Source organism: Microcebus murinus, chromosome 10, assembly GCF_040939455.1.
Source record: "Microcebus murinus isolate Inina chromosome 10, M.murinus_Inina_mat1.0, whole genome shotgun sequence".
Classification (NCBI taxonomy): Eukaryota; Metazoa; Chordata; class Mammalia; order Primates; family Cheirogaleidae; genus Microcebus; species Microcebus murinus.
This window is the reverse complement of record NC_134113.1, coordinates 74,156,686-74,180,929: the sequence shown is the minus strand read 5'-3', so window position 1 is coordinate 74,180,929 and position 24,244 is coordinate 74,156,686. Positions and strand designations below refer to the sequence as shown.

Genomic DNA, 24,244 nt, shown 5'->3' with positions numbered 1-24,244 from the left:
TAATTTTTTCTATACATATTAGTTGGCCAATTAATTTCTTTCTATTTATAGTAGAGACGGGGTCTCCCTCTTGCTCAGGCTGGTTTTGAACTCCTGACCTCGAGTAATCCACCCGCCTCGGCCTCCCAGAGAGCTAGGATTACAGGCGTGAGCCACCGCGCCCAGTCTAACTTCTTTAATCTTCAGAACAACATCATGAGGTAGGCATGATCATTACCCTCATTTTACACATAAGGATGAGAGACCCAGCTGGACTAGACATCTTGCCCACAGTCACTAAGCTAGTAAGCTGCAGAACCAGGATTCAAGCTCGGGCAGACTGGCCCAGAGCCCCGGCTTCTAAGCACAAACCTATATACAAAAGTCTGAAAAATCAACATCAGCAAATTAACTCCCATTGTCTTACCTCTTGTGGTTGTATCTCTGGCTGTGCAAGTTCCATGAGAGATTCTAGAAAAATAAAAGGAATTTAAATAAATACTAATAAAATATAAGTCTTTAGACAGATTACAACAATTCATTCCAGCAACATATTTCTGAAGACTTGTAAGAGAAACAAGACAGTACAATTAAGCATATGAAAAGAGTTAATTTTAACTACTGCTTGTTGGTCAAAAGCATGTGGGTTGAGGCTAGCTGAAGCTAGTAGCTCTCCTTACATACGACACTTAACAAAAGTTTCAGTTAAAAACTGATTTCTATACCTGGAGAATCTCCTAAAAAACAAAACAACAACAACAACAAAATACCCTGATTTCTGATTGAAAATAAGACTACCTCCTCTTATCTACAAACATAGCTTATTTTCAAGTTGATATTATAGCTCAGGTCCCACGGGGTAAAAATTAGTCATCTCAGCTTTAAACAGAGCCCCCTCGAGACATCTTACAAGTCAGTTTAGGGTTAGAAGGAGTTGGGGGTAAGGGAGTGGAGATACTGAAGCATTAGATTTAGAATTAGGAACTAAGGGGAAATAAAGATGGGAAATGACTTGAGTCTTGCTTGTAGCTAAGAGAATCCTACCTGGACTATCTTCTTAGAAGAGATATTTCTTTAATAAATTTTCTTTTATAAATCCAACTTCACAAACAAGTGCCATTTGCTCAAAATATTTCTTCCCTTAGAAAATGGTAATTTAAAAAGTATATTTCCTTTACTTATTTTGGCAATTTTTTTCCTAAATAGATTTTTTTTTTTTTGGTAGGAACAGAGTCTTGCTCTGTTGCCCCAGCTAGAGCGCAATGGCATCATTATAGCTCACTGCAACTTCAAACTCCTGGGGGCTCAAGCGATCCTCCTGCCTCAGCCTCCCAAGCAGCTGGGACTACAAGTGCAGCACCACCACACCTGGCTGATTTTTCTCTATTTTGGGCAAAGACAGGATATCACTCTTGCTCAGGCTGGTCTCAACCCCCCCCCCCACCTCAAGCATCCTCCCACCTTGGCCTCCCAGATTGCTGAGATTACAGGTGTGAGCCACCGCACTCAGCCCACAATCAATATTTTAACGCTAGGTTTATATTCTCATTCTACTACAATATTGGATTCTACTATAACCTACATTTTAAACAGAATTATCCTATAGGTGCTTTAACAGAGAGGTTCATTCAAATTCTACAAATGCCTCATTTTAACCAATGTACTTTCCTGGCACAAAGTATAAACTAATATTTCTATTAAGTTTCACTTTGTAAATTATGGCAATAAAGCCTAAAAACGTTTTATTTTATTTTTTTGAGACAGAGTCTTACTTTGTTGCCCAGGCTAGAGTTAGTGCCGTGGTGTCAGCCTAGCTCACAGCAATCTCAATCTCCTGGGCTCAAGCGATCCTACTGCCTCCCTTCCGACTAGCTGGGACTACAGGCATGTGCCACCATGCCCGGCTAATTTTTTTTGTATATATATATTTTTAGTTGGTCAATTAATTTCTTTCTATTTTTAGTAGAGACGGGGTCTCGCTCAGGCTGGTTTCAAACTCCTGACCTCAAGCAATCTGCCCACCTTGACCTCCCAGAGTGCTAGGATTACAGGCGTGAGCCACCACGTCCAGCCTAAAAACGTTTTCTTAACATAGGTTTATCCTGTAGCAAGTAAATATTTCCATGCATACAGAACAAATTAAAATTAAAATAAGGCACTCATTGCACATTTTGGGTATAAAAAATGCAACCCCTATGAACAAATTCTTATGCAAAAAAAAAAAAAATGCAACCCCTATAAAGAATTTCAGAGATCACAACAAACCTGACTCTTTGACAGATTCAGTCTTCAACAATTGTTTTTTTGTCTCTGATTGTATTAGTATTTCTTCCTCCAATGGTACTTCTTTTTCCTTGGCATTTTTGGCAACTGGAATACTTTCAAAATAGCCTGAGTTCAGCAATTTAGACAGCAGATCTTTCACATGTTTGTCTAAGAAAGAGTGATTAAGACTTAGTTATCACAAAACCTAGCAGTTCATTGAAAATTACTTGGAATAGATATCCTAATTGTATCCTATTATATATCATTACAATGGTTTATTTTGGGGGACTAGAGAACTGGTCAGTACCATAAAAAGTAAATATGCAGTCCATCTTTGTTTTATGCTGAATCAATATAAATTTTAAAGATTAAAATCTCAAAGTTCAGCAAATCATTTGAGTTTCTCTGGACCTTCATTTCTACCATTTGAAAAATGTCTAAAAATCAGAGACCCTAATTAATAACTCTAATATGTCACAAAAGCACACATCTATTCCCTCAGCTGTGAAAGTCATTTTTCCCATCTGCCCCCAAGACATCACAACCAGTAACTACTCTACCTTCCCCAAGTAATTAATGCTTTAGAGAAATAAAAGATAGCTCCTCAGACATAACCCTATTAGACAGGGTTAGAAAATCCTATCTTAGACAAATCTCTAAAGAATTTTTAAACTACAAAATTCCATGATTAAGATTTTACTCTTGAGTTATGCTATATGTCACTCCTAGCACATATGATCAAGAAAAATCAAACTGTTAAATTCACTACACTACAAAAAGGTCTAAAGTCATTTTATTTTAAATATTCATTTAAAATAAGCAGAATTTCCATACTTTACTTGGATCTAATTATTCCTTTCCTAGGAGTACTATGACATAGATTTTGTCTTTTTTTCAAATCAGCTTTTAGATTTTAATTTACAAACAAAATTCACCTATTTTAAGTATATAGTTTTAACAGATATGTAGTTGTATTACCACCAGAACCATGAAATAGAGCATTTGCACCAATCCAAAAAGTTCCTTCACTCTCCTTTTGCAATCAATCCCCTCCCCTGACCCTCTGACCCCCTAAAAGCCAATAACCTGCTATCATTCTAGTTATGTCTTTTCTAAAATTTCATATAAATGAAATCATACAATATGTACTCATTTTATATCTGGCTTCTTTCACTCAGCATAATTATTTTGAGATTCATCCATGTTATTGCATGCATCAACTGTTTATTCCTTTTTTATTGCTGAGTAGATTCCTTTGTATAGATATGCCATATTTTGTTTATCAATCTATCAGCTGATGTGCTGTGTCCAGTTTGAGGCTATTATGAATAAAGCTAGCATGAACATTCATCTACAAGTATTTACATGAACACACGTTTTCATTTCTCTTGGGTACCAGAAGTATAACTGCTTGATTGTAGAGTAAGTATACACTTAATTTTATAAGAAACTACCTATTTTCCAAACTATTTTTGTATCATTTTGCATTCTAACCAAGAAATAAATGTTTAATTGTGATTTAAACTTGATGAACTCAGAAATCTTGAGATAGTTACAGATACTTGGGTATTTTTTTTAAAGGAAGCAATCAATGGTAATAAAAATGTCTACTAGCTTCTAGTGAGTTTTCAACATTCTAAGCTAGTACACAAAGCTATGTACTTCATGTTCTGCCATCTGTACTTGGTCATTTGGCTATTTAACATGGCAAAAGCACACTCTCTCTCTCTCCAGATCATTTTCAGATCGATAGACAAAAATGTTTGAGTAGATTACATAGCCAAACCATTCATATTTTCTTAGGCTGATCTGGTAGATAACCACATAGTAATATCAAAGTAAATAATCTTGATATTAAAAGGTAGATAACCTTGATATTAACAATGTGTAGACTTAAGATTCTTAAATAGAACAGGTACTACTACGAAGAATAGAGAACTGAACCCCAAAATGATCAAGCTAGTGTTGAAGCCAGCACTAGTACTTAGATCTATTCCCAAATCATATTGACTCCCCACTTCAAAACTCTCCCTAAATTCCATTTTAGTGACTAGGGTCATACAATAGCTGCTTTTAACAGAACTAAACAAAGGGATCATTCTCCCAATGAATATAGTATTGTCAGACATGTAAGTTCTGATGGACTGACACAGTTTAGACCCTCAATATCATACTAAACTTCTAGACATAAAGTTTAGTATTTACTGCATAAGTCCAGAGTAGAGAAAACTCACATGTCGTTCCTACCACTGCTTTCTCACTACCTTCCAAAAGGTCCCAAAAGTACAAGGATGACTGCTCCATCTGGTCTTCAACACTGACAAGGAAAAGCAGCAGCAGAACAAAGTGGCTTTAGAAGTACATAAATATATGGAGCAGTACAATTTATGCAATATAACCCATTAACAGTCGAGACATTCAAATGTTAATTTTGTCCCTTTACTCTTTGGAAATAAAAAATTAAAATGTATACAAAGTGACTAAACGCTTATTTATAGATTTCCAATATAAGAATTTTTCCTTAAAACAACAAGGATTTTACCAAACACAACTATTAAAGAATAGACCAAAAGACTTTAAAGCTGCCAATGCAGTATCATTAGTTCTTAAGTATACACGCTAGATGAAAGAACAGTGGAATGAAAATATGAAGAGCTGCATTTTTTACTTCAAAGAGAGCAGCTTAATTTGCAAATTATGTTTTGCTTACATTTCATATATTAAACTACATTCCCTAACCCACAAAAGTGAAGTAGGAGAAGAAAGCCACCATGTAAGTAATAATGATGGAGTAGACTATCAGCATGGGAGTAAAAAGATATAAGGCTTTCTTAATTAAGAGTTTCGTTAGTTCTTCGTGATCAGAGGCTGATTTCTATTAACAGTTGGAATCTGACTCTGCTTTAGCAGGGCTGGCTTAACAGACACAAAGTTGGAACCACCTGTATCTAACAAAGCAGAAGCACAGACATCTGTCCCTTAGCTGATTTACTCCATCAAAACAAAAATAGCAGGCCGGGCGCGGTGGCTCACGCCTGTAATCCTAGCTCTCTGGGAGGCCGAGGCGGGCGGATTGCTCAAGGTCAGGAGTTCAAAACCAGCCTGAGCAAGAGCGAGACCCCATCTCTACTATAAATAGAAAGAAACTAATTGGCCAACTGATATATATATAAAAAAATTAGCCGGGCATGGTGGCACATGCCTGTAGTCCCAGCTACTCGGGAGGCTGAGACAGAAGGATCGCTCGAGCCCAGGAGTTTGAGGTTGCTGTGAGCTAGGCTGACGCCACGGCACTCACTCTAGCCTGGACAACAAAGCGAGACTCTGTCTCAAAAAAAAAAAAAAAAAAAAAAACAAAAATAGCAAATGGATAACTACATGGGGAAAAAATTGGGTAGCCCCCATTTACAGGTTTTGCATTTTAAATTCTCAGATCTATTTCTCAATAGTTATTCACAGCATAACAAAAACACCAAATAATTCTCACTTTGAAAGATTAATGATACTGGCCAAGTTAAATCTTATTTACCTCTCCTTAAGTGTAGTAGGATTAAGAAGGCAAAGACTCTGAGAAAATTACAAAAAAAATGTTTTAGAAGTATATGTAATTAGTATTATAGTTAATACTCATATAAAATTAAAATGTGATGATCACACATTATTTCTAAAATCAATGTTGCAATAAAGCAGCATGTTAATGAAACCATTCAAATTCTCTTTCCTTCCAGACAATTTATAAATCCTGTCAGAGTCTGGGCCAGCCAAGGTTTCCCATATTGAATCAATTCAACGTTTTCTTAGTTAATTACTAACTCTCTCCTCCTCCCACCCCCACAGTGTCTGTGTGTGTGCGTATATGTACACACAAATAAAACTAAAAAGCTAGACTACAGCGTCATGTGTTCTATTTCAGAAAAATCTCTTCATTAGCTTACCTCAGACTTTCGTTTCTTTCAGGGCAAGTCAGTTTTGAAAATTTAATGAGGTAGTCAAGTTCTTTTGAAGGCAAATACAGCGCACCATTCAGACCCCCTTTGAAGTCTTTTTGTACGTGTTCCTGTGTCAAGTTCTGTAACACATACTGAACTTGAAGTATAGTTCGAAGCTTTTTCTTCTCAGCCTCAAGTTTTAGCATGTGCTCCCTTCTCTGGGCCTTCTTCTGCGCTTTTAGTAGCTGTTAAAACAAATGCTAATTAAGGTTGACAACTCTCTACCACCCCATAGTAACAATCCCTATTCTACAAAGGCTAATGCCAAAACAGCCTAGATTAGATGATAAATCTCATGACTGTCAAACTGACCAGTTTGTTTAACCCCTGTCTCCTTTTTGAGCTAAAGAAGTTACTGAGTAATAAACTGGTTTGCCCCAGCTAGCCAGAATCAAAAGAGTCCAAATAGCTGACTCCCAAATCTAGGCTGTATCTAGTACCTCAAATATCACCACAATGAGAAGCAAAGTACCCATCCTCATTGATGTCCATATTAATCTCAAGATTTTATCTTTCCGTGTTTATGTATATCAAACCTTTCTATGCCAAATATTTTAATGCTTTAGTTTTTTTGTAAATCTCATGTTCCAGGGGGAAAATACTTAAACTACAATGGTCAGTTTTCTTTTCTTTTTTTTTTGTGAAATAGAATCTCACTGTGTTGCCGGGGCTAGAGTGCCGTGGCATCAGCCTAGCTCGCAGCAACCTCTAACTCCTGGGCTCAAGCGATCCTCCTGCCTCAGCCTCCCGAGTAGCTGGGACTACGGGCAGGTGCCACCATGCCTGGCTAATTTTTTTTTTCTATATATTTTTAGTTGTCCAGCCAATTTCTTTCTATTTTTAGTAGAGACAGGGTCTCGCTCTTGCTCAGGCTGGTCTTGAACTCCTGAGCTCAAATAATCCTCCCTCCTCGGCCTCCAAGAGTGCTAGGAATTACAGGCATGAACCACAGTGCCCGGCCTAGAGTGGTCAGTTTTCAATCAACCAAAGATGACTGGCTAAAGCATTAAAAAATTGAAAAGTTATCAGACATAAAATATAACATATCTTATAAATGTAATGCCAAAACACAGCCACAGGTTTTGACTGTGTTAAGTAAAATTAAAGATATTTTATAATGGTTTGCCCCGTCAGTCTGAATGAAGCCGTATCCTCCTCCGATGTTTAGCTTACAAAACCGACATGGAAAATTAATGGAACTTAAGTTTTCCCTCAATTTATGTACATATTTTTTTTTTTTTTTTTTTTTTTTTTTAAAGGCTGGTCAAGTGGAGCAGTGGGAGTGGAGAAGGAACAAAGGAATCTGTAACTGGTTGTGATCAATTAGTTGTACAATTTATGTACATAGACTGAGCAGCCTTGGATCTACTCTAAAGCTCAGAAATATGATACCTTAAAGTCTGACATAATACATGGGTCCCAGAAGTGGCTTGCCATTTACACTAAAAAGTATCATCTGTTTCCACTAAGAAACCTAAAAGTTCTTTTCCCTCCATAGTTTTTTTTTTATCGTAACATCTCCATCATTTTGGATATATCCCAAGGTAAGATTAAAATACAAAAAATACCAAAAGCCTAAAAAATGTTTCCTATAGATGGTTAAAAGTACTTCAATATAGTATCAATATTTTTTTGTTATTTTTTTACAAAAAAAAAAAAAATAATAATGGGATTTTGCTCTGTTGCCCAGACTAGAGTACAGTGGCATGATCATAGCTCATTGCAGTCTGGAACTTCTGGCCTCAAGTGATCCTACTGCCTCAGCGCCCCCAGTAGCTGGGATTATAGCTGTGAGCCTCCACACCCAGCAGCATCAATATTTTAAACTCTAGGAAAGATTTTCATAAATTCCGACAGATTAAAATTAGGGGTAAAGATTCACTATGGCATAAATAGTCCCTTTGTAGGGGGTGTGGAAACAAGTTGATAAATTTGATTTGTGCTACTTACTCCCAGGGGCAGAAGACAGTAAGTGAAGATAAAATTTTGAGAATGAAAAATAGGCCAGGCGCGGTGGCTCAAGCCTGTAATCCTAGCTCTCTGGGAGGCCGAGGCGGGCGGATTGCTCGAGGTCAGGAGTTCGAGACCAGCCTGAGCAAGAGCGAGACCCCGTCTCTACTATAAATAGAAAGAAATTAATTGGCCAAATAATATATATAGAAAAAATTAGCCGGGCATGGTGGCGCATGCCTGGAGTCCCAGCTACTCAGGAGGCTGAGGCAGCAGGATTGCTTGAGCCCAGGAGTTTGAGGTTGCCGTGAGCTAGACTGATGCCACGGCACTCACTCCAGCCTGGGCAACAAAGTGAGACTCTGTCTCGAAAAACAGACTGATGGGGGGTGGGGGGGTTTATGTAGGCAAATATACATTCTCAGGACGGCAAAGTCTCGGTAACACTTTTTCTAAGATCTAAGCATAGACCGCACCACTAACACTTACCCAAACTACAGGATTGTCTGTTTCTGCTTGAGACAAGGCAAGAGGATGGAGGTGGCACTTCGAGCTCTCCAAGATAGTGGGGTTCTCTTGGACACAGTTTTGTCACGATATAAGGAAAGGCAACTGATTCTCAAGGTGTCTTCAGGACTGTTATCACATGATTACTTCGGATTTCTCTTTCAGCCATCCTCCCAAGGTTGGATTAGGTGTTCTTACGGACTCATGCCACCCTGAATTTCCCCTATCAAAGTATTTACTACACTAAATGGTTATCTTTTTATTTATCTGCATCCAGCACGACGGGGACTCTCATCTGTTGTTCACCAATATATCACCAGGGCTCAGCACACAGCCTGACACATGACAGGACCTCAAAAAGGTTGTTGAACAAAAAACCAAGTATCAAAAAAGTCCCCTAAGCCAGGCACGGTGGCTCACGCCTGGAATCCTAGCACTCTGGGAGGCCGAAGTGGGCGGATGGCTCGAGGTCAGGAGTTCAAAATCAGCCTGAGCAAGAGTGAGACCCCATCTCTACTATAAATAGAAAGAAATTAATTGGCCAACTAATATATACATATAAATATATATATAAATATAAATATATATCTATATATAAAATTAGCTGGGTATGGTGGCACATGCCTGTAGTCCCCAGCTACTCAAGAGGCTGAGGCAGGAGGATTGCTTGAGCCCAGGAGATTGAGGTTGCTGTGAGCTAGGCTGACGCCAGGGCACTCACTCTAGCCTGGGCAACAAAGCGAGACTCTGTCTCAAAAAAAAAAAAAAAAAAAGTCTCCTAGATCATGATTAGATGTCATGAAAAGCTACTGACAATAGTCTACTTCTCCTTATTAGGTGGGAAGTAGGATGGCAGGTTATATATGTATTTATTCTCTTCTTCCAGTTGAGGACTAGTTTGGAAAGGAGGAGGACATAGGAAGCAAACCATTCTCAATCAATCATAAAATTTATTTGCTGAACCATGACTGAAAATGATGAATCCCTATATCAAGAGACAAGAGTTCATCTCAGGAAACTGAAGAATGTGGTTGAGTTGAAAATGAAGGCTTCCAACTTTAATTTAAAGGGAAGAAAGAAAATGTCCACAAAGTGGCCAGGTGTGCCGGCTCATGTCTATAATCCTAGCACTCTGGGAGGCTGAGGAGGGAGGACTGATTGAGGTGAGGAGTTCGAGACCAGCCTGAGCCCTAAGCAAGAACAAGAAACTGTCTCTACTAAAAATAGAAAAAATTAGGCAGGTGTGGTGGCACACGCCTACAGTCCTAGCTACTTGAGGCTGAGGCAGGAGGATCTCTTCAGCCCAAGAGTTTGAGGTTGCAGTGAGTTATGATGATGTCACTGCACTCTAGCTGGGATAACAGAGTGAGATTCTGTCTCAAAAAAAAAGAAGAGGGGCCGGGCGCGGTGGCTCACGCCTGTAATCCTAGCACTCTGGGAGGCCGAGGCGGGCGGATTGCTCGAGGTCAGGAGTTCGAAACCAGCCTGAGCAAGAGCGAGACCCTATCTCTACTATAAATAGAAAGATATTAATTGGCCAACTAATATATATATATATATATATAAAAAATTAGCCGGGCATGGTGGCGCATGCCTGTAGTCCCAGTTACTCGGGAGGCTCAGGCAGAAGGATTACTTGAGCCCAGGAGTTTGAGGTTGCTGTGAGCTAGGCTGACGCCACGGCACTCACTCTAGCCTGGGCAACAAGCGAGACTCTGTCTCAAAAAAAAAAAAAAAAAAAAAAAAAAATTATATCGAAAATAGACTAGAAATATTAAATAACTGTGAAATTAACAGAAAGCACTAAAATTAAGTGGCAAATTAATAAAATATGCTATGGTTGACAAGGGAGTTAAAATATGTATGGTTGAGAAAAAGAGCTAATATCATCTTGTACCTGCATTAACAGAAGTATCTTGAAATCAGGAGGTAGTGGCATCATATGAGCTATTTTAGATCTATGTACTACTTTTAAGAGTTAATTGATACTTAAATCAGACATCCAGAAGAAAACAACTCAAAACTGTATTACAAGGCCGGGCGCTGTGGCTCACGCCTGTAATCCTAGCTCTTGGGAGGCCGAGGCGGGCGGATTGCTCAAGGTCAGGAGTTCGAGACCAGCCTGAGCAAGAGTGAGACCCCGTCTCTACTATAAACAGAAAGAAATTAATTGGCCAACTGATATATATATATAAAAAAAAAAATTAGCCGGGCATAGTGGCGCATGCCTGTAGTCCCAGCTACTCGGGAGGCTGAGGCAGAAGGATCACTCGAGCCCAGGAGTTTGAGGTTGCTGTGAGCTAGACTGACGCCATGGCACTCACTCTAGCCTGGACAACAAAGTGAAACTCTGTCTCAAAAAAAAAAAAAAAAAAAAAAAAAAAAAAAAAAACTGTATTACAAGCATTAAGATGGTAGATGTCTTTAGCTTAGAAATTTCTTTTAATGCCAGCGAAACGGAGAAGAGATTTTTTTAGGTCACTATACCAAAAAGAAAACATCAAAAAAAAGAGAGACTATCTTACAAGGCATGTTCCCCACCCCATGAATGAATTTATAAAAATAACTGCTTAATTGTTGGTCCTTTAAAGGTCTTTCTAATGCTAAGATCCTGAAACAATGAAGAGTATTTCATTAAGGAATGCCTAGACTTCATAATTATTGATTAAATTTGTCAGACACAAAGGTTTGAAGTGCCAACATAGAGAACCTAAAAAGGAGAGATGCCAGATTTAATTCTATTTAACATGAATCATAAATTTTCTTGGTAATAATTTTCACGCATTCAAAATGAGTACCAACTCTGTGTTTCCTCATATGTTAAATAATGCTAAACTTATAAGCCTACGTTATATAAATGTATAAGTCTATATTCTATATTTTTTTTTTTTGAGACAAAGTTTCACTCTGTCACCTGGGCTAGAGTGTCATGACATCAGACTAACTCACAGCAACCTCAAACTCCTGGGCTCAAGCAATCCTTCTGCCTCAACCTCCTGAGTAGCTGAGACTACAGGTGCACACCATGATGCCCGGTTACTTTTTCTATTTTTAGTAGAGACAGGGACTCACTCTAGCTCAGGCTGGTCTCGAACTCCTGAGCTCAAGTGATCCTCCCGCCTCAGCCTCCCAGAGTGCTAGGATTACAGGTATGAGCCACTGCACCCGGCCTAGCTATATTCTAAAAATAGTGACATTCTATATTCTAAAATTAAGTTTTTATTGCCCTTGTCAATTACTTCTGTAATTCCATAATGAAATAACACACATTAGATAACTAATATTTTATTCACAATGTCTGATATTCAGATGCCATCTGTGTTCCCTTGAGACTACAGAAATCTGAAAACAGTAGCTCTTTATTAGCTATCCTCAACCTCCCATCCCCAATAAATTATCAGCAGAAATGAGATGGATGGTAACCAAACACAATTATTAAACCTGATGTTTTTTTCAAGATCAGTGGTTTAAGCAAGTTTCAAGAAAAGCAAAGAAAACATACTCACATCTAGGCTCAGTCCAGAAAATGTTTTCTGAAGCTCCTTGGCAAATTCCAAATTATGCAGCACTTCCTCATATTTCTCTACTGCTTCCTACCAAACAGGATGAGAAAACATCAATTTTATGATCTTCCAATTATAAATATGTGAAAATAAGTGTTCCTTGAAAATAACAGAGGAGATTTAAGACCGTATGAACTAGCCATTTACTATACATATACAGAAAAGCGCTTACCTAAAGAAAAAGCAGGGAGAAAGAATATCAGTACAAGTTATGTAATGTTATAATTAAAAGTTCAATTTTAATGCTAGAAACTGAATTTTTATATTAGAAATCTGAGTCCTAATTCTACCCTGGCTATAAAGTCTAAGGTCAAAGAGGCCTGTGGGTTTTAATAGCACTGAGCCAATGGGATTCCTCTGTCAATATTCATTCACTACTTAAATGTATTACACGAGTAGCATGGTGAGTGTCACTGAGATGAACAAGCAACTTCATGACATTTATAATATGGTAGAAAAGACTGGTAAATAATTACCTATAACAGACTAAATTAAATAAGTATTGTAATAGAAATAACAAGCAACATCCTAGAGGAAATTTAAATGAGCAAATTTATTTTTAAAAACTTCACAGATGAACAAAACTGATAATTAGAAAACAGTGGTCTATATGGAAAAAGAATAGACCAATCTGAAATCGAACAAGATGGGGAATTTGCCCAGATAAAGACATGTTATAAAGCCTCAGTAATTAGCATAGTATAGTATTCCACCCCTAGATAGCTACCCAAAAGAAATGAAAACATATGTCCACATAAAGACTTGTATGTAAATGTAGAGAGCTGCATTATTTACAATAGCCTAAAATAAAAAAAAAATCCAAATATGTAGCAACTGATAAATGGATAAACAAAATGTGACATACTAATACATGGAATACTAGTCAACAATAAAAAGAAATTAAATACATGCTATAACATAGAGGAACCTCAAAAATATTATGCTAAGTGAAATAAGCTAGAGACAAAAGACTATTTTAAGTGAAATGTCCAAAAAAGACAAATTTATAGAACGAGAAAGCAAACCAAGGCACAAAAGAGAACTGTGGGGGTATAAGAAATATTTTAAAACTGGATTATGGTGATAGTTATATAACTCTACAAATTTACTATAAATCACTGAATTGTAGGCTTACAATGGTTTTATTCTGTGGTGTATACATTATACCTCAAAAAGCTGTTGAAAAAAAATTAGTCTGAAATATTAAGTCTTTATAAAGCTATAGAGCAATAGGAACTCCTATGTACTACCAATATTAGCATAAACTTGTACAATAATTTTGGAAAACACTTTGGCATTTTTACCTATGAAGTTAACTATGGCACACCGTACAGCCTAAGGATATATACCCTGAAAAAATCTTGCACCTGTCTTTCAATAACACACGAGATTACTCAAAATAGAACTGTTCAAGGCCGGGCGCTGTGGCTCACGCCTGTAATCCTAGCTCTTGGGAGGCCGAGGCGGGCGGATTGCTCAAGGTCAGGAGTTCAAAACCAGCCTGAGCAAGAGCGAGACCCCGTCTCTACTATAAATAGAAAGAAATTAATTGGCCAACTGATATATATATAAAAAATTAGCCGGGCATGGTGGCGCATGCCTGTAGTCCCAGCTACCCGGGAGGCTGAAGCAGAAGGATCACTCGAGCCCAGGAGTTTGAGGTTGCTGTGAGCTAGGCTGACGCCACGGCACTCACTCTAGCCTGGGCAACAAAGCGAGACTCTGTCTCAAAAAAAAAAAAAAAAAAAATAGAACTGTTCACAATACAAAAAAAATTATGAACAACTCAAGCATCCATCTATTTACCGACTTCTACTGAGCAGCAAAAACCAAATGAAATATAGGCACTTGAATAGAAATAGAAAATCCTAAAATACAAAAATCCTAAACATAATGAGTGAAAAAGACAAACTGCAGAACATATAGCATAATACCATTTACTATAAGGTACAAAAATGCAACTCTAACAAATCTAAGAGTAACAAGTACAATTAAAATACAAGCAAGGGACAAGTTCAGGGTCGTGCTTATAGGAAAGAGAAAGTACTAAACCGGAAAAGAACTTCAACACTGTCGGTAACATAGTATTTGAGTTGAGAGGTGGGTTCTGATGCTTGCTTTATTATGCTCTAACTTATATGCAACATTTTATTTGGACCATATATTTTATAATGAAAAAGGCAGAGGCCTTCCAGCTACAGAAACAAAAATGGGCAGATAACATAACCAGAGTATACAGTCCTCAGAGGGCTGTAAAACAAGAATGAAATACTCCCCCATATCCACTCCCAAATGGTACTAGATTTGACTCAAGAAAAGCAGCATATCTCCCTGACCTTGACCTATTATAATTTTTAAAAAAATAAATAAATAAAAGAAAAGCAAAGCAGCATCAGATGGGAACTACCTCAACTGCCCATCATCTAATGTGGACCTAACCCCTTACATTCCTCCTTTCTTTACATAGTGAAGAAGGTATCCTTCTACCTGTGCCCTGGATCCTGTTCAATTCTGCTTTCCTAGGAAATCTAACTTTATAATTCCCTCTTTTATTGTCTTCTAACAGTAGTTCAGAAGATGATCTTAGAGAGCCTCCAATATGCTAAAGTGGCGGTCTTCAAACTTTTTAAACAGGGGGCCAGTTCACTGTCCCTCAGACCGTTAGAGGGCCGGACTATAGTTTAAAAAAAAACTATGAACAAATTCCTATGCACACTGCACATATCTTATTTTGAAGTAAAAAAACAAACGGGCAAAAACAGCCGTATGTGGCCCACGGGCTGCAGTTTGAGGACACCTGTGCTAAAGATTCTGAAGAGGATTTCAAACTTTTCAGAGGAATAATATACTGATTGTGTCTTAAGAAAATAAGAGGCAATAGGACTGGTTAACTGGAAAGTAAGGTCCCAAGATAAGGATATCAATGAGGAAGCTTAAGTTTAGGTAGCTTGCCTAGACTAGGCCAACAGCAATAGAACTACAAAGGAAAGAAGATTCCATACATATGAGTTTATCACAGACGTATTAAATATAACACAGGATAGGAGTTTGGCAGCAAGGGATGGGTACCAAATCCTAATTCTTTAACAATACTTCAGCGGAACCAAAAACATCAAGCATCCCCTTGCCTGTTGCTTCAGAACTCACTTGAATTTTGGTTCTCCATTTCAAATCCAGATCTGAACCAAAACATATTAAAATTACAAATGTGACTCTAAAAACAACTTCTATGTAAAAGAAGGGCACGTGAGAACTCTGTACTTGCTGTTCAATTTTCCTATAAACCTAAAATTGCTCAGAAAAAAAAGGCTGCTTAAAAAAATATGAATAGGCAAAATTAAGACCCCCAAAAAAGTATCTATGGTAAGCTAAGTTGTATAAAAAATAGGAAGAGAGGAGGTGGGTAGAAGGGAGGGTATTTGTTTATACAGGCTAAAAGAAATTGTGGAAGGAGACATAAGAATCTATTAATACTAACAATCATTATATATAGTAAGCTGAGAAATGAACAGAGAAAAAACAGGGATTGCTGGGCGTGGTGGCTCATGCCTGTAATCCTAGCACTCTGGGAAGCTGAGGCGGGAGGACTGCTTGAGCTCAGGAGTTCAAGACCAGCCTGAGCAAGAGCGAGACCCCGTCTCTACTAAAAACAGAAAGAAATTAGCCAAAACAACTAAAAATAGAAAAAATTAGCCAGGCATGGTGGCGCATGCCTGTAGTCCCAGCTACCTGAGAGGCTAAGGCAGGAGAATTGCTTGAGCCTAGGACTTTGAGGTTGCTGAGAGCTAGGCTGACACCACGGCACTCCAGCCCGGGCAACACAGTGAGACTCTGTCTCAAAAAAAAAACAAACACACACACACAGGAGTTAAAGAAAAACTGCATCTTTTTTTTCAATATTTCCTAATTTCTGAACTATGTGAAGTACTACCAGACTACTGGACTTTATCATTATGTCTGCTATGGTGATACGTGATCAGTGATCTTCAATATTAGTATTGTAACTGTTTGATGGCAAACTTAATCAACAAATGTTTTGTGTGTTCTAACTGTTCCACTGACCGGATGGATGTTCCCCTGTCTCTCCCCCCCCCCCTCCATGGGCCTCCCTATTTCCTGAGGCACGACAATACTAAAATGAATTCAGTATTGAACCCGATGGCCTGTAAGTGTTCAAGTACAAAGAAGAGTCAAATGCCCTCCACTTTATTTTTTTTTTCTTTTTTTTTCCCCCAACTATTTCTGTGAGCAAAATGCCCTCCACTTTAAATCAAAAGATAGAAATGGGCCGGGCGCGGTGGCTCACGCCTGTAATCCTAGCTCTTGGGAGGCCGAGATGGGCGGATTGCTCAAGGTCAGGAGTTCAAAACCAGCCTGAGCAAGAGCAAGACCCCGTCTCTACTATAAATAGAAAGAAATTAATTGGCCAACTGATATATATATATAAAAAATTAGCCGGGCATGGTGGCGCATGCCTGTAGTCCCAGCTACTCGGGAGGCTGAGGCAGAAGGATCGCTCGAGCCCAAGAGTTTGAGGTTGCTGTGAGCTAGGCTGACGCCACGGCACTCACTCTAGCCTGGACAACAAAGCGAGACTCTGTCTCAAAAAAAAAAAAAAAAAAAAAGATAGAAATGATTAACCTTAGCGGAAAGGGCATTTCAAAAGCTGAAATGGCCTGAAAGCTAGGCCTTTTGCACCAGTTAGCCAAGCTGTAAACGAAAAGGAAAAGGTCATAAAGGAAACTAAAAGTGCTGCTCCAGTACACGCATGCACAATTAAGAAAGCAAAAGAGTCTTACTGCTGACGTGGAGAAAACTTTAATAATCTGATATAAGTCACAAAATTCCCTTAAACCAAAGCCTAATCCAGAGCAAGGCCCTAACTCTTTTTAATTCTATGAAGACTGAGAGAGGTGAGGAAGATGCAGAAGAAAAGTCTGAAACTAGAGAAGATTGGTTCATGAGGTCTAAGGAGTCACCTCTATGACAAAAGTGCAAGGTTGAAGCAATAAGTGCTGATACAGAAGCTGCAACAAGTTACCAGAAGATCCAGCTAAGGTAACTGATGAACGTGGCTACACTAAACAACAGATTTTCAATATAGACAAAACAAAAGATGCCATCTAGGACTTTCATAGCTAGAGAGAAGTCAATGCCTGGCTTCCAAGGACAGGCTGACTCTCTTGTTAGGGGCTAATGCAGCTGTTGACTTTGAATTCAAGCCAATTCTCATTACCATTCTGAAAAAGCTAGGGCCCTTAAGAACTATGCTAAACTACTCCGCCTGCGCTCCATAAATGAAACAACAAAGCCTAGATGACAGCACATCTGTTTACTCCAAGGTTTACTATTTTAAGCTCACTGTTGAGAACTGCTCAGAAAAAAAAAAGATCCCTTTCAAAACATTACTGCTCATTGACAATGCACCTGGTCACCCAAGAGCTCTGATGGAGATATGCAGAGATGAATGTTGTTTTTATGCCTGCTAACACAACATCCATTCTGCATGCAGCCCAGCGATCAAAGAGTCATTTTTACTTTCAAGTCTTCTTATTTAAGAAATACATTTTGCAAGGCTATAGCTGCCTTACTCTGATAAATCTGGGCAAAGTAAATTGCCTCCTGGAAAGGATTCACTATTGTAGATGCCATTAAGAACATTCATGATTCATGGAAGGTCTAAATTATCAACATTAACAGGAGTTTGGAAGAAGATGACTCCAATCCTCTTAGATGATTTGGAGGAGTTCAAGACTTTGGAAGTAACTGCAGATGTGGTGGAAATAGCAAGAGAACTAGAATTAGAAGTGGAGCCTGAAGATGTGACTGAATTGCTACAATCTCAGGATAAAACTTGAACAGATGAGGAGTTGCTTCTTATGGATGAACAATGAAAGTGGTTTTCGTGAGATGGAATCTACTGAAGACACTATGAACATTGTTGAAATGACAACAGACGATTTAGAAATATTGCATAAACTTAGTTCATAAAGCAGTGGCGGGAGGCCGGGCACAGTGGCTCATGCCTGTAATCCTAGCACTCTGGGAGGCAAAGGTGGGCGGATCGCTCAGGGTCAGGAGTTCGAAACCAGCCTGAGCAAGAGTGAGACACCGTCTCTACTATAAATAGAAAAAAATTAATTGGCTAACTAATATATAGAGAAAAAAAATTAGCCAGGCATGGTGGCGCATGCCTGTAGGTAGTCCCAGCTACTCAGGAGGCTGAGGAGGAGGATCGCTTGAACCCAAGAGTTTGAGGTTGCTATGAGCTAGGCTGACGCCACGGCACTCTAGCCTGGAAAACAGAGTAAGACTCTGTATAAATAAATAAATCAAGCAAGCAAGCAAGCAAGCAAGCAGTGGCAGGGTAGCAGAGGATTGACTCCAATTTTGAAAGAAGTTCAACTGGTGGCAAAATACTATCAAACAGCATCACATGACAAACCTTTTGTGAAATCAAGATTTAAAGGTGGCAGACTTCACCGTTGTCTTATTTTAAGAAATTACAGCTGGGCGCGGTGGCTCATGCCTGTAATCCTAGCACTCTGAGAGGCCAACATGCGAGAATCACTCAAGGTCAAGAGTTCGAAACCAGCCTGAGCAAGAGTGAGACCTCATCTCTACCAAAAAACAGAAAGAAATTAATTGGCCAACTAAAAATATATATAGAGAGAAAAAATTAGCCGGGCACAGTGGCACATGTCTGTAGTCCCAGCTACTCGGGAGGCTGAGGCAGGAGGATTGCTTGAGCCTAGGAGTTTGAGGTTGCTGTGAGCTAGGCTGATGCCATCGCACACTAGCCCGGAAAACAGAGTGAGACTCTGTCTCAAAAAAGAAGAAACTGCCACAGCCACCCCAACCTTCAACAACTACCACCCTGATCAGAGGCCAAAAGCATGGAGGCAAAACCCTTTAGCAGCAAAAACATTACAACTTGCTAAAGGCTCAGATGATTGTTAGCATTTTTTTTAGCAATAAAGTGTTTTTTTATTAAGATAGACACATTGTTTTTTTAAGACATAATGCTATTACACACTTAATAGACTACAGTATAATGTAAACATAATTTTATATGCACTGGGAAACCAAAAAAATTGTCTTGCTTTATTGCAATATTCACTTTAGCATGGTGGTCTAGAACAGAACCCACAGTATGTCCAAGGTATGCCTGTACTAATAAGAGTTCTCTTGAGTATTTTTTTTTTGTCTTAACTGCATTTTCTAAATTTTCTACCTTAAATATATATTGCTTGTGTGAAGGGCTGTGACTTCTCAAAAGTGCCACAAACTCTAAGCTTAGTCACATCTAAAGACCTAATATTGATTTTATATTTAGTAAATCTGTATGTAGTAAACACTTTACATGCCTACTCTACTCTAAGCACTATAAAGTAACACAGCAGTGAACAAAATCCCTATTTTCATGGAACTTACATTGTAAGGGTAGGAGAGTGACAAACAATAAAACTTTACAGCCTGTCACTTAATAGAAGTGCTAACTTCTATTAAGAAAAATCAAGCAAGGAGGCCAGGTGCAGTGAGTGACTCATGCTTGTAATCCTAACACTCTGGGAGGCCAAGGCGGGAGGACTGCCTAAGGCCCAATTCAAGATCAGCCTAAGCAAGAGACTCCCAACTTTGTAAAAAAAAAAGAAAGAAAAAGAAAAATTAGCTGGGTGTGGTGGCACACACCTGTAGTCCCAGCTACTCGGGAGGCTGAGGCAGGTGGACTGCTTGAGCTCAGGAGTTTGAGGTTGCTGTGAGCTATGATGATGCCACTGCACTCTAGCCCAGGTGACGGAGCGAAACCCTGTGCCCTACTCCCCAAAAAAGAAATAAATAGAAAAAGAAAGCAAGGAAAGGAGCCAAGCAGTGTGAACAGGGGCATGTGGTATAGTGTGGTCTGGGCAGGTCTTACTGAGGTGGCCTTCAAATAAAAAGGTGAAGCCAATTGAGAACTGAGCCACTTAAACATCTGGAGAAAGAGAGCATCCCAGGCAGCAGGAAGAGCATGTGCAAAAAAAAAAACAACCCCGAAGCAGAAGTGTGCCTGGGGCGTCGGAGGACAGAAAGGCGGCTAGAATGCAGCTAGTAAGGGAGAGAAGTGCAGGGAATGGAGTACGCCACCGTGAAGGCAAGCAGGGGGATATCTAGCAGGGCTTTGTAGACCACAGTAAGGACACTTTGTATCCCCCTGATGGGAACCAGCGGGGACTTTTGAGCAGAGGAGTAACCATCTGACTTACATCAGAGCAGGACCACTGAGGCTACTGTGTTGAGAATGGACTTGGAGAAGACACAAGTAGAAAAACCTGTGAGGAAGTTGTCATGGTAACGCAGATGAAAGATGGATGTAGCTTAGACCAGGACAGCAGAAGTAGAATGTATGAAAAATGGTCAGACTCTTGATTTATTTTGAAGGCAGTACTGACTAGACTTGCTGAGGAGCTAGACATGAGGTAAGAAGAAAAAGGAGAGAAGAAATTCTCCAAAGTGTTTGGCAACTCCATCCTTCTGTTTAATCAAGCCATCAACTGATAAAGCTAAGATTAAAAGATGAGCAGGTTTGGGGGAATAGTAAGAAATCAGAAGGTGTCAGATAGGCAACTGGATGTAGAAATAAAGAGTTCAGAGGACTGATCTGTTAGCGATATAAATTTGGCAGTTGTCAGCATATTACTTGAGAAATCAAAGTTCATGTATTTATTATATATTATAGAAGCAATATGTGGCTATAAATACAGAAATGAAATACTGAGATTAACGTGTGCCTGGTGGGAGCAATGAAATATAGCACGTCCTGGACATTTCTTAGAGAGCTACCATGAGAACTTCCAATCCTCCCCCCACCGCCATGTTTCCCAAAAATAAAGAACACTACTCTAGGCCGGGTGCGGTGGCTCACACCTGTAATCCTAGCACTCTGGGAGGCCGAGGCGGGCGGATCATTTGAGTTCAGGAGTTCGAAACCAACCTGAGCAAGAGCAAGACCCTGTCTCTACTATAAATAGAAACAAATTAATTGGCCAACTAATATATATAGAAAAAATTAGCCGGGCATGGTGGCGCATGCCTGTAGTCCCAGCTACTCAGGAGGCTGAGGCAGGAGGATTGCTTGAGCCCAGGAGTTTGAGGTTGCTGTGAGCTAGGCTGACGCCATGGCACTCACTCTAGCCTGGGCAACAAAGCGAGACTCTGTCTCAAAAAAAAAAGAAAGAACACTACTCTAGCAGGACACTTCATTCCAGGATATTTTCACAAAGAAAAGTTTTATCACTTTTTGAGTTGCTGAGGCCCAGCATGGTGGCTCATGCCTATAATCCTAGCACTCTGGGAGCCTGCGAGGCCTAGGCGGGTGGATCACTGGACAGATCGCTCAAGGTCAGGAGTTCGAAACCAGCCTGAGCAAGAGTGAGACCCCATCTCTACTAAAAATAGAAAGAAACTAATTGGCCAGCTAAAAATATATATAGAAAAAATTAGCCGGGCGTGGTGGCACATGCCTGTAGTCCCAGCTACTCGGGAGGCTGAGGCAGGAGGATCGCTTGAACCCACGAGTTTGAGGTTGCTGTGAGCTAGGCAGACGCCATGGCGCTCTAGCCCAGGCGACAGAGTGAGAGAGACTCTGTCTCAAAAAAAAAAAACAAAAAATAAAAAAGAGTTGTTGAATACACCATGACTACTTGAAAACAAAGCCACTTTGAAATGCTGGATGTCCAGCTAAGTCCTCTCACCAGCTAAGTGAGCACACTATTCTCAGAGCTCACACAATTCAAATCTGTGCCTCAGCAAAATTATAATTTACTACATCACAAAAATTCTGGGTCAGTGAAGAGGAGTCAATAAGGCAAGGGAAAAGTCCTTGAATGCCAGTATCTATAATACATAACCAACTATTTTAATTGAAATGATATGACAATAGACCCATCAGCTAGATCAAATAACTTTTAAATAAATTTTGTCCCTTAGGAGATGTGATCAGGTCAAAATGACAAACATCAATGAAGCATTTTTTTTCTTTCCATATTGCAGAAACTCTCCTTCAAAAATTAGATAAAATTTGCAATTACCAGGTATACTATGGACAAATTAAACAATGTTTAAAAATTTTTAAATAATCTAATATGTACAGTAAGTTTTTTGTTTTTTTTTTTTTTGACAGTCTCGTTCTGTCACCTGGGCTAAATAGAGTCCAATGGTGTTATCACAGCTCAGAGCAACCTCAAGCTCCTGGGCTCCTGCAATCCTCCTACCTCAGCCTCCCAAGTAGTTGGGACTATAACCATGCGCCACCACGCCGCCCAGCTAATTTTTTCTATTTTTAGTAGAGATGGGGTCTTGCTCTCACCAAAGCTGTTCTCGAACCCCTGACCTTCAAGCAATCCTCCCTAGACTGCTAGGATACCAGACGTGAGCCACAGCACTGGCCAAAGCCAGGTATCTATCAGATCAGCACACCTCCTGAGAGGCGACATGGCAATCCAGAATAGAAAAGTAGGGAGAGACCATGAAAAGAAGGAGAAGCAACTGAAGAAAACAGAGGCAAGCTCAAATAAACATACTTTTACACTGCAGAGCAAAAAGATGTCAGATTTAGAATATAGCAATAAAAAGCTGAAAGCTAGACTATTCCCTTCTCTTCACCTTCAGTCCACACTAACATTAGTTTTGATTTAAGTCTACATGGTAACTCAGTGACAGTCTACATTTTCACTCCTATTTAACAATCTACACCACCATCCATGAACAACAGAAATAAAGTCAAATCCAAGACCTAACAGGCAGAGAAGACAAAGTCTTGGAAAATCCAGTGGATTCTAACTCCTTCTTTTTGGCCTGTAAAGTCTGTGGTCTCACTAAATCCACCTAGAGTTTTATTAAAAAAAAAAGAAAAAAAGAAAGAAAGAAAGAAGGCCGGGCGCTGTGGCTCACGCCTGTAATCCTAGCTCTTGGGAGGCCGAGGCGGGCGGATTGCTCAAGGTCAGGAGTTCAAAACCAGCCTGAGCAAGAGTGAGACCCCGTCTCTACTATAAATAGAAAGAAATTAATTGGCCAACTGATATATATATAAAAAATTAGCCGGGCATGATGGTGCATGCCTGTAGTCCCAGCTACTCAGGAGGCTGAGGCAGGAGGATCGCTTGAGCCCAGGAGTTTGAGGTTGCTGTGAGCTAGGCTGACGCCACGGCACTCACTCTAGCCTGGGCAACAAAGCGAAACTCTGTCTCAAAAAAAAAAAAAAAAAAAAGAAAGAAAGAAAGAAAATCAGCAAGTCTGACCAAAGGATCATAAGCCACTTACCAACTGGTCCGGATTAAGTCGCTCTCCACTTTTTAGGCGATCCTTATAATCTTCCAGTTTGAGCTACAAAAGAGAAACTTGTATCTACCACAGTCTGATATAAAAAATGTTGAAGCAAATAAACTAAATGCCAGACCTTGTTTCTATGAAAACAAAGTTCTTGAAGCTATCAATCTGTAAGAGTATCATTTTACTACAAGGCAAGCAGCAATTAAACACAAGTTCCAGTCAAGGGGGAAAAAAAAAAATACACAGAATAAAATGAGTCTGGAATTACGAAAGTTAAGCATTAATAAAACCCCTTTCTACTTACCTAGTTAATCATATGCCCTAACCCAGTGGTATGTAATCGGGCACAATTATGTCCCCCAGGGATATATGGGAACATCTGGAGATATTTTTAGTTATCAAAACTTGGGGGTAGGTAGGAGGGAAGTGAAGAGTGCTGCTGGCATCTTGTGGGCAGAGGCCACAGATACTACTAACCATCCTAAAATGCACAGGGCAGCCCTTTACAAGGAAGAATTATTCAGCACAAAATGTCAGTGGTCTCCAAGTTGAGAAATCCTGGTCTAACCTCATGTGTAAACTATTAGTTCGGCTACCTGTTAAATTATGTGGCATTTTCCCAATAGGAAATTTCCCACCAGAAGTACAGAAGTGTAAAAGATGTCTTTTCTAGCATTAAAA

The 24,244-nt window shown here is 39.4% G+C and overlaps 1 protein-coding gene across 26 annotated transcripts in view; it reads right to left on the bottom strand.

Annotated features, from left to right (window-relative positions):
• Positions 1–24,244, bottom strand: part of CAPRIN2 (caprin family member 2) — a 50,176-nt gene that overhangs the window by 22,841 nt on the left and 3,091 nt on the right. For 23 of the 26 annotated variants that reach the window (XM_020282990.2, XM_076007517.1, XM_020282994.2 and 20 more), the window contains 6 exons: positions 23,555–23,617; positions 12,197–12,283; positions 6,180–6,418; positions 4,479–4,561; positions 2,245–2,412; positions 407–450 (listed from right to left, as the gene is read on the bottom strand). In XM_020282990.2, the coding sequence (XP_020138579.2) occupies positions 407–450; positions 2,245–2,412; positions 4,479–4,561; positions 6,180–6,418; positions 12,197–12,283; positions 23,555–23,617 (684 nt within the window). The remainder of the gene's footprint in view (positions 1–406; positions 451–2,244; positions 2,413–4,478; positions 4,562–6,179; positions 6,419–12,196; positions 12,284–23,554; positions 23,618–24,244) is intronic. The other 3 variants (XM_076007527.1, XM_076007526.1, XM_076007525.1) reach the window with 1 other exon arrangement.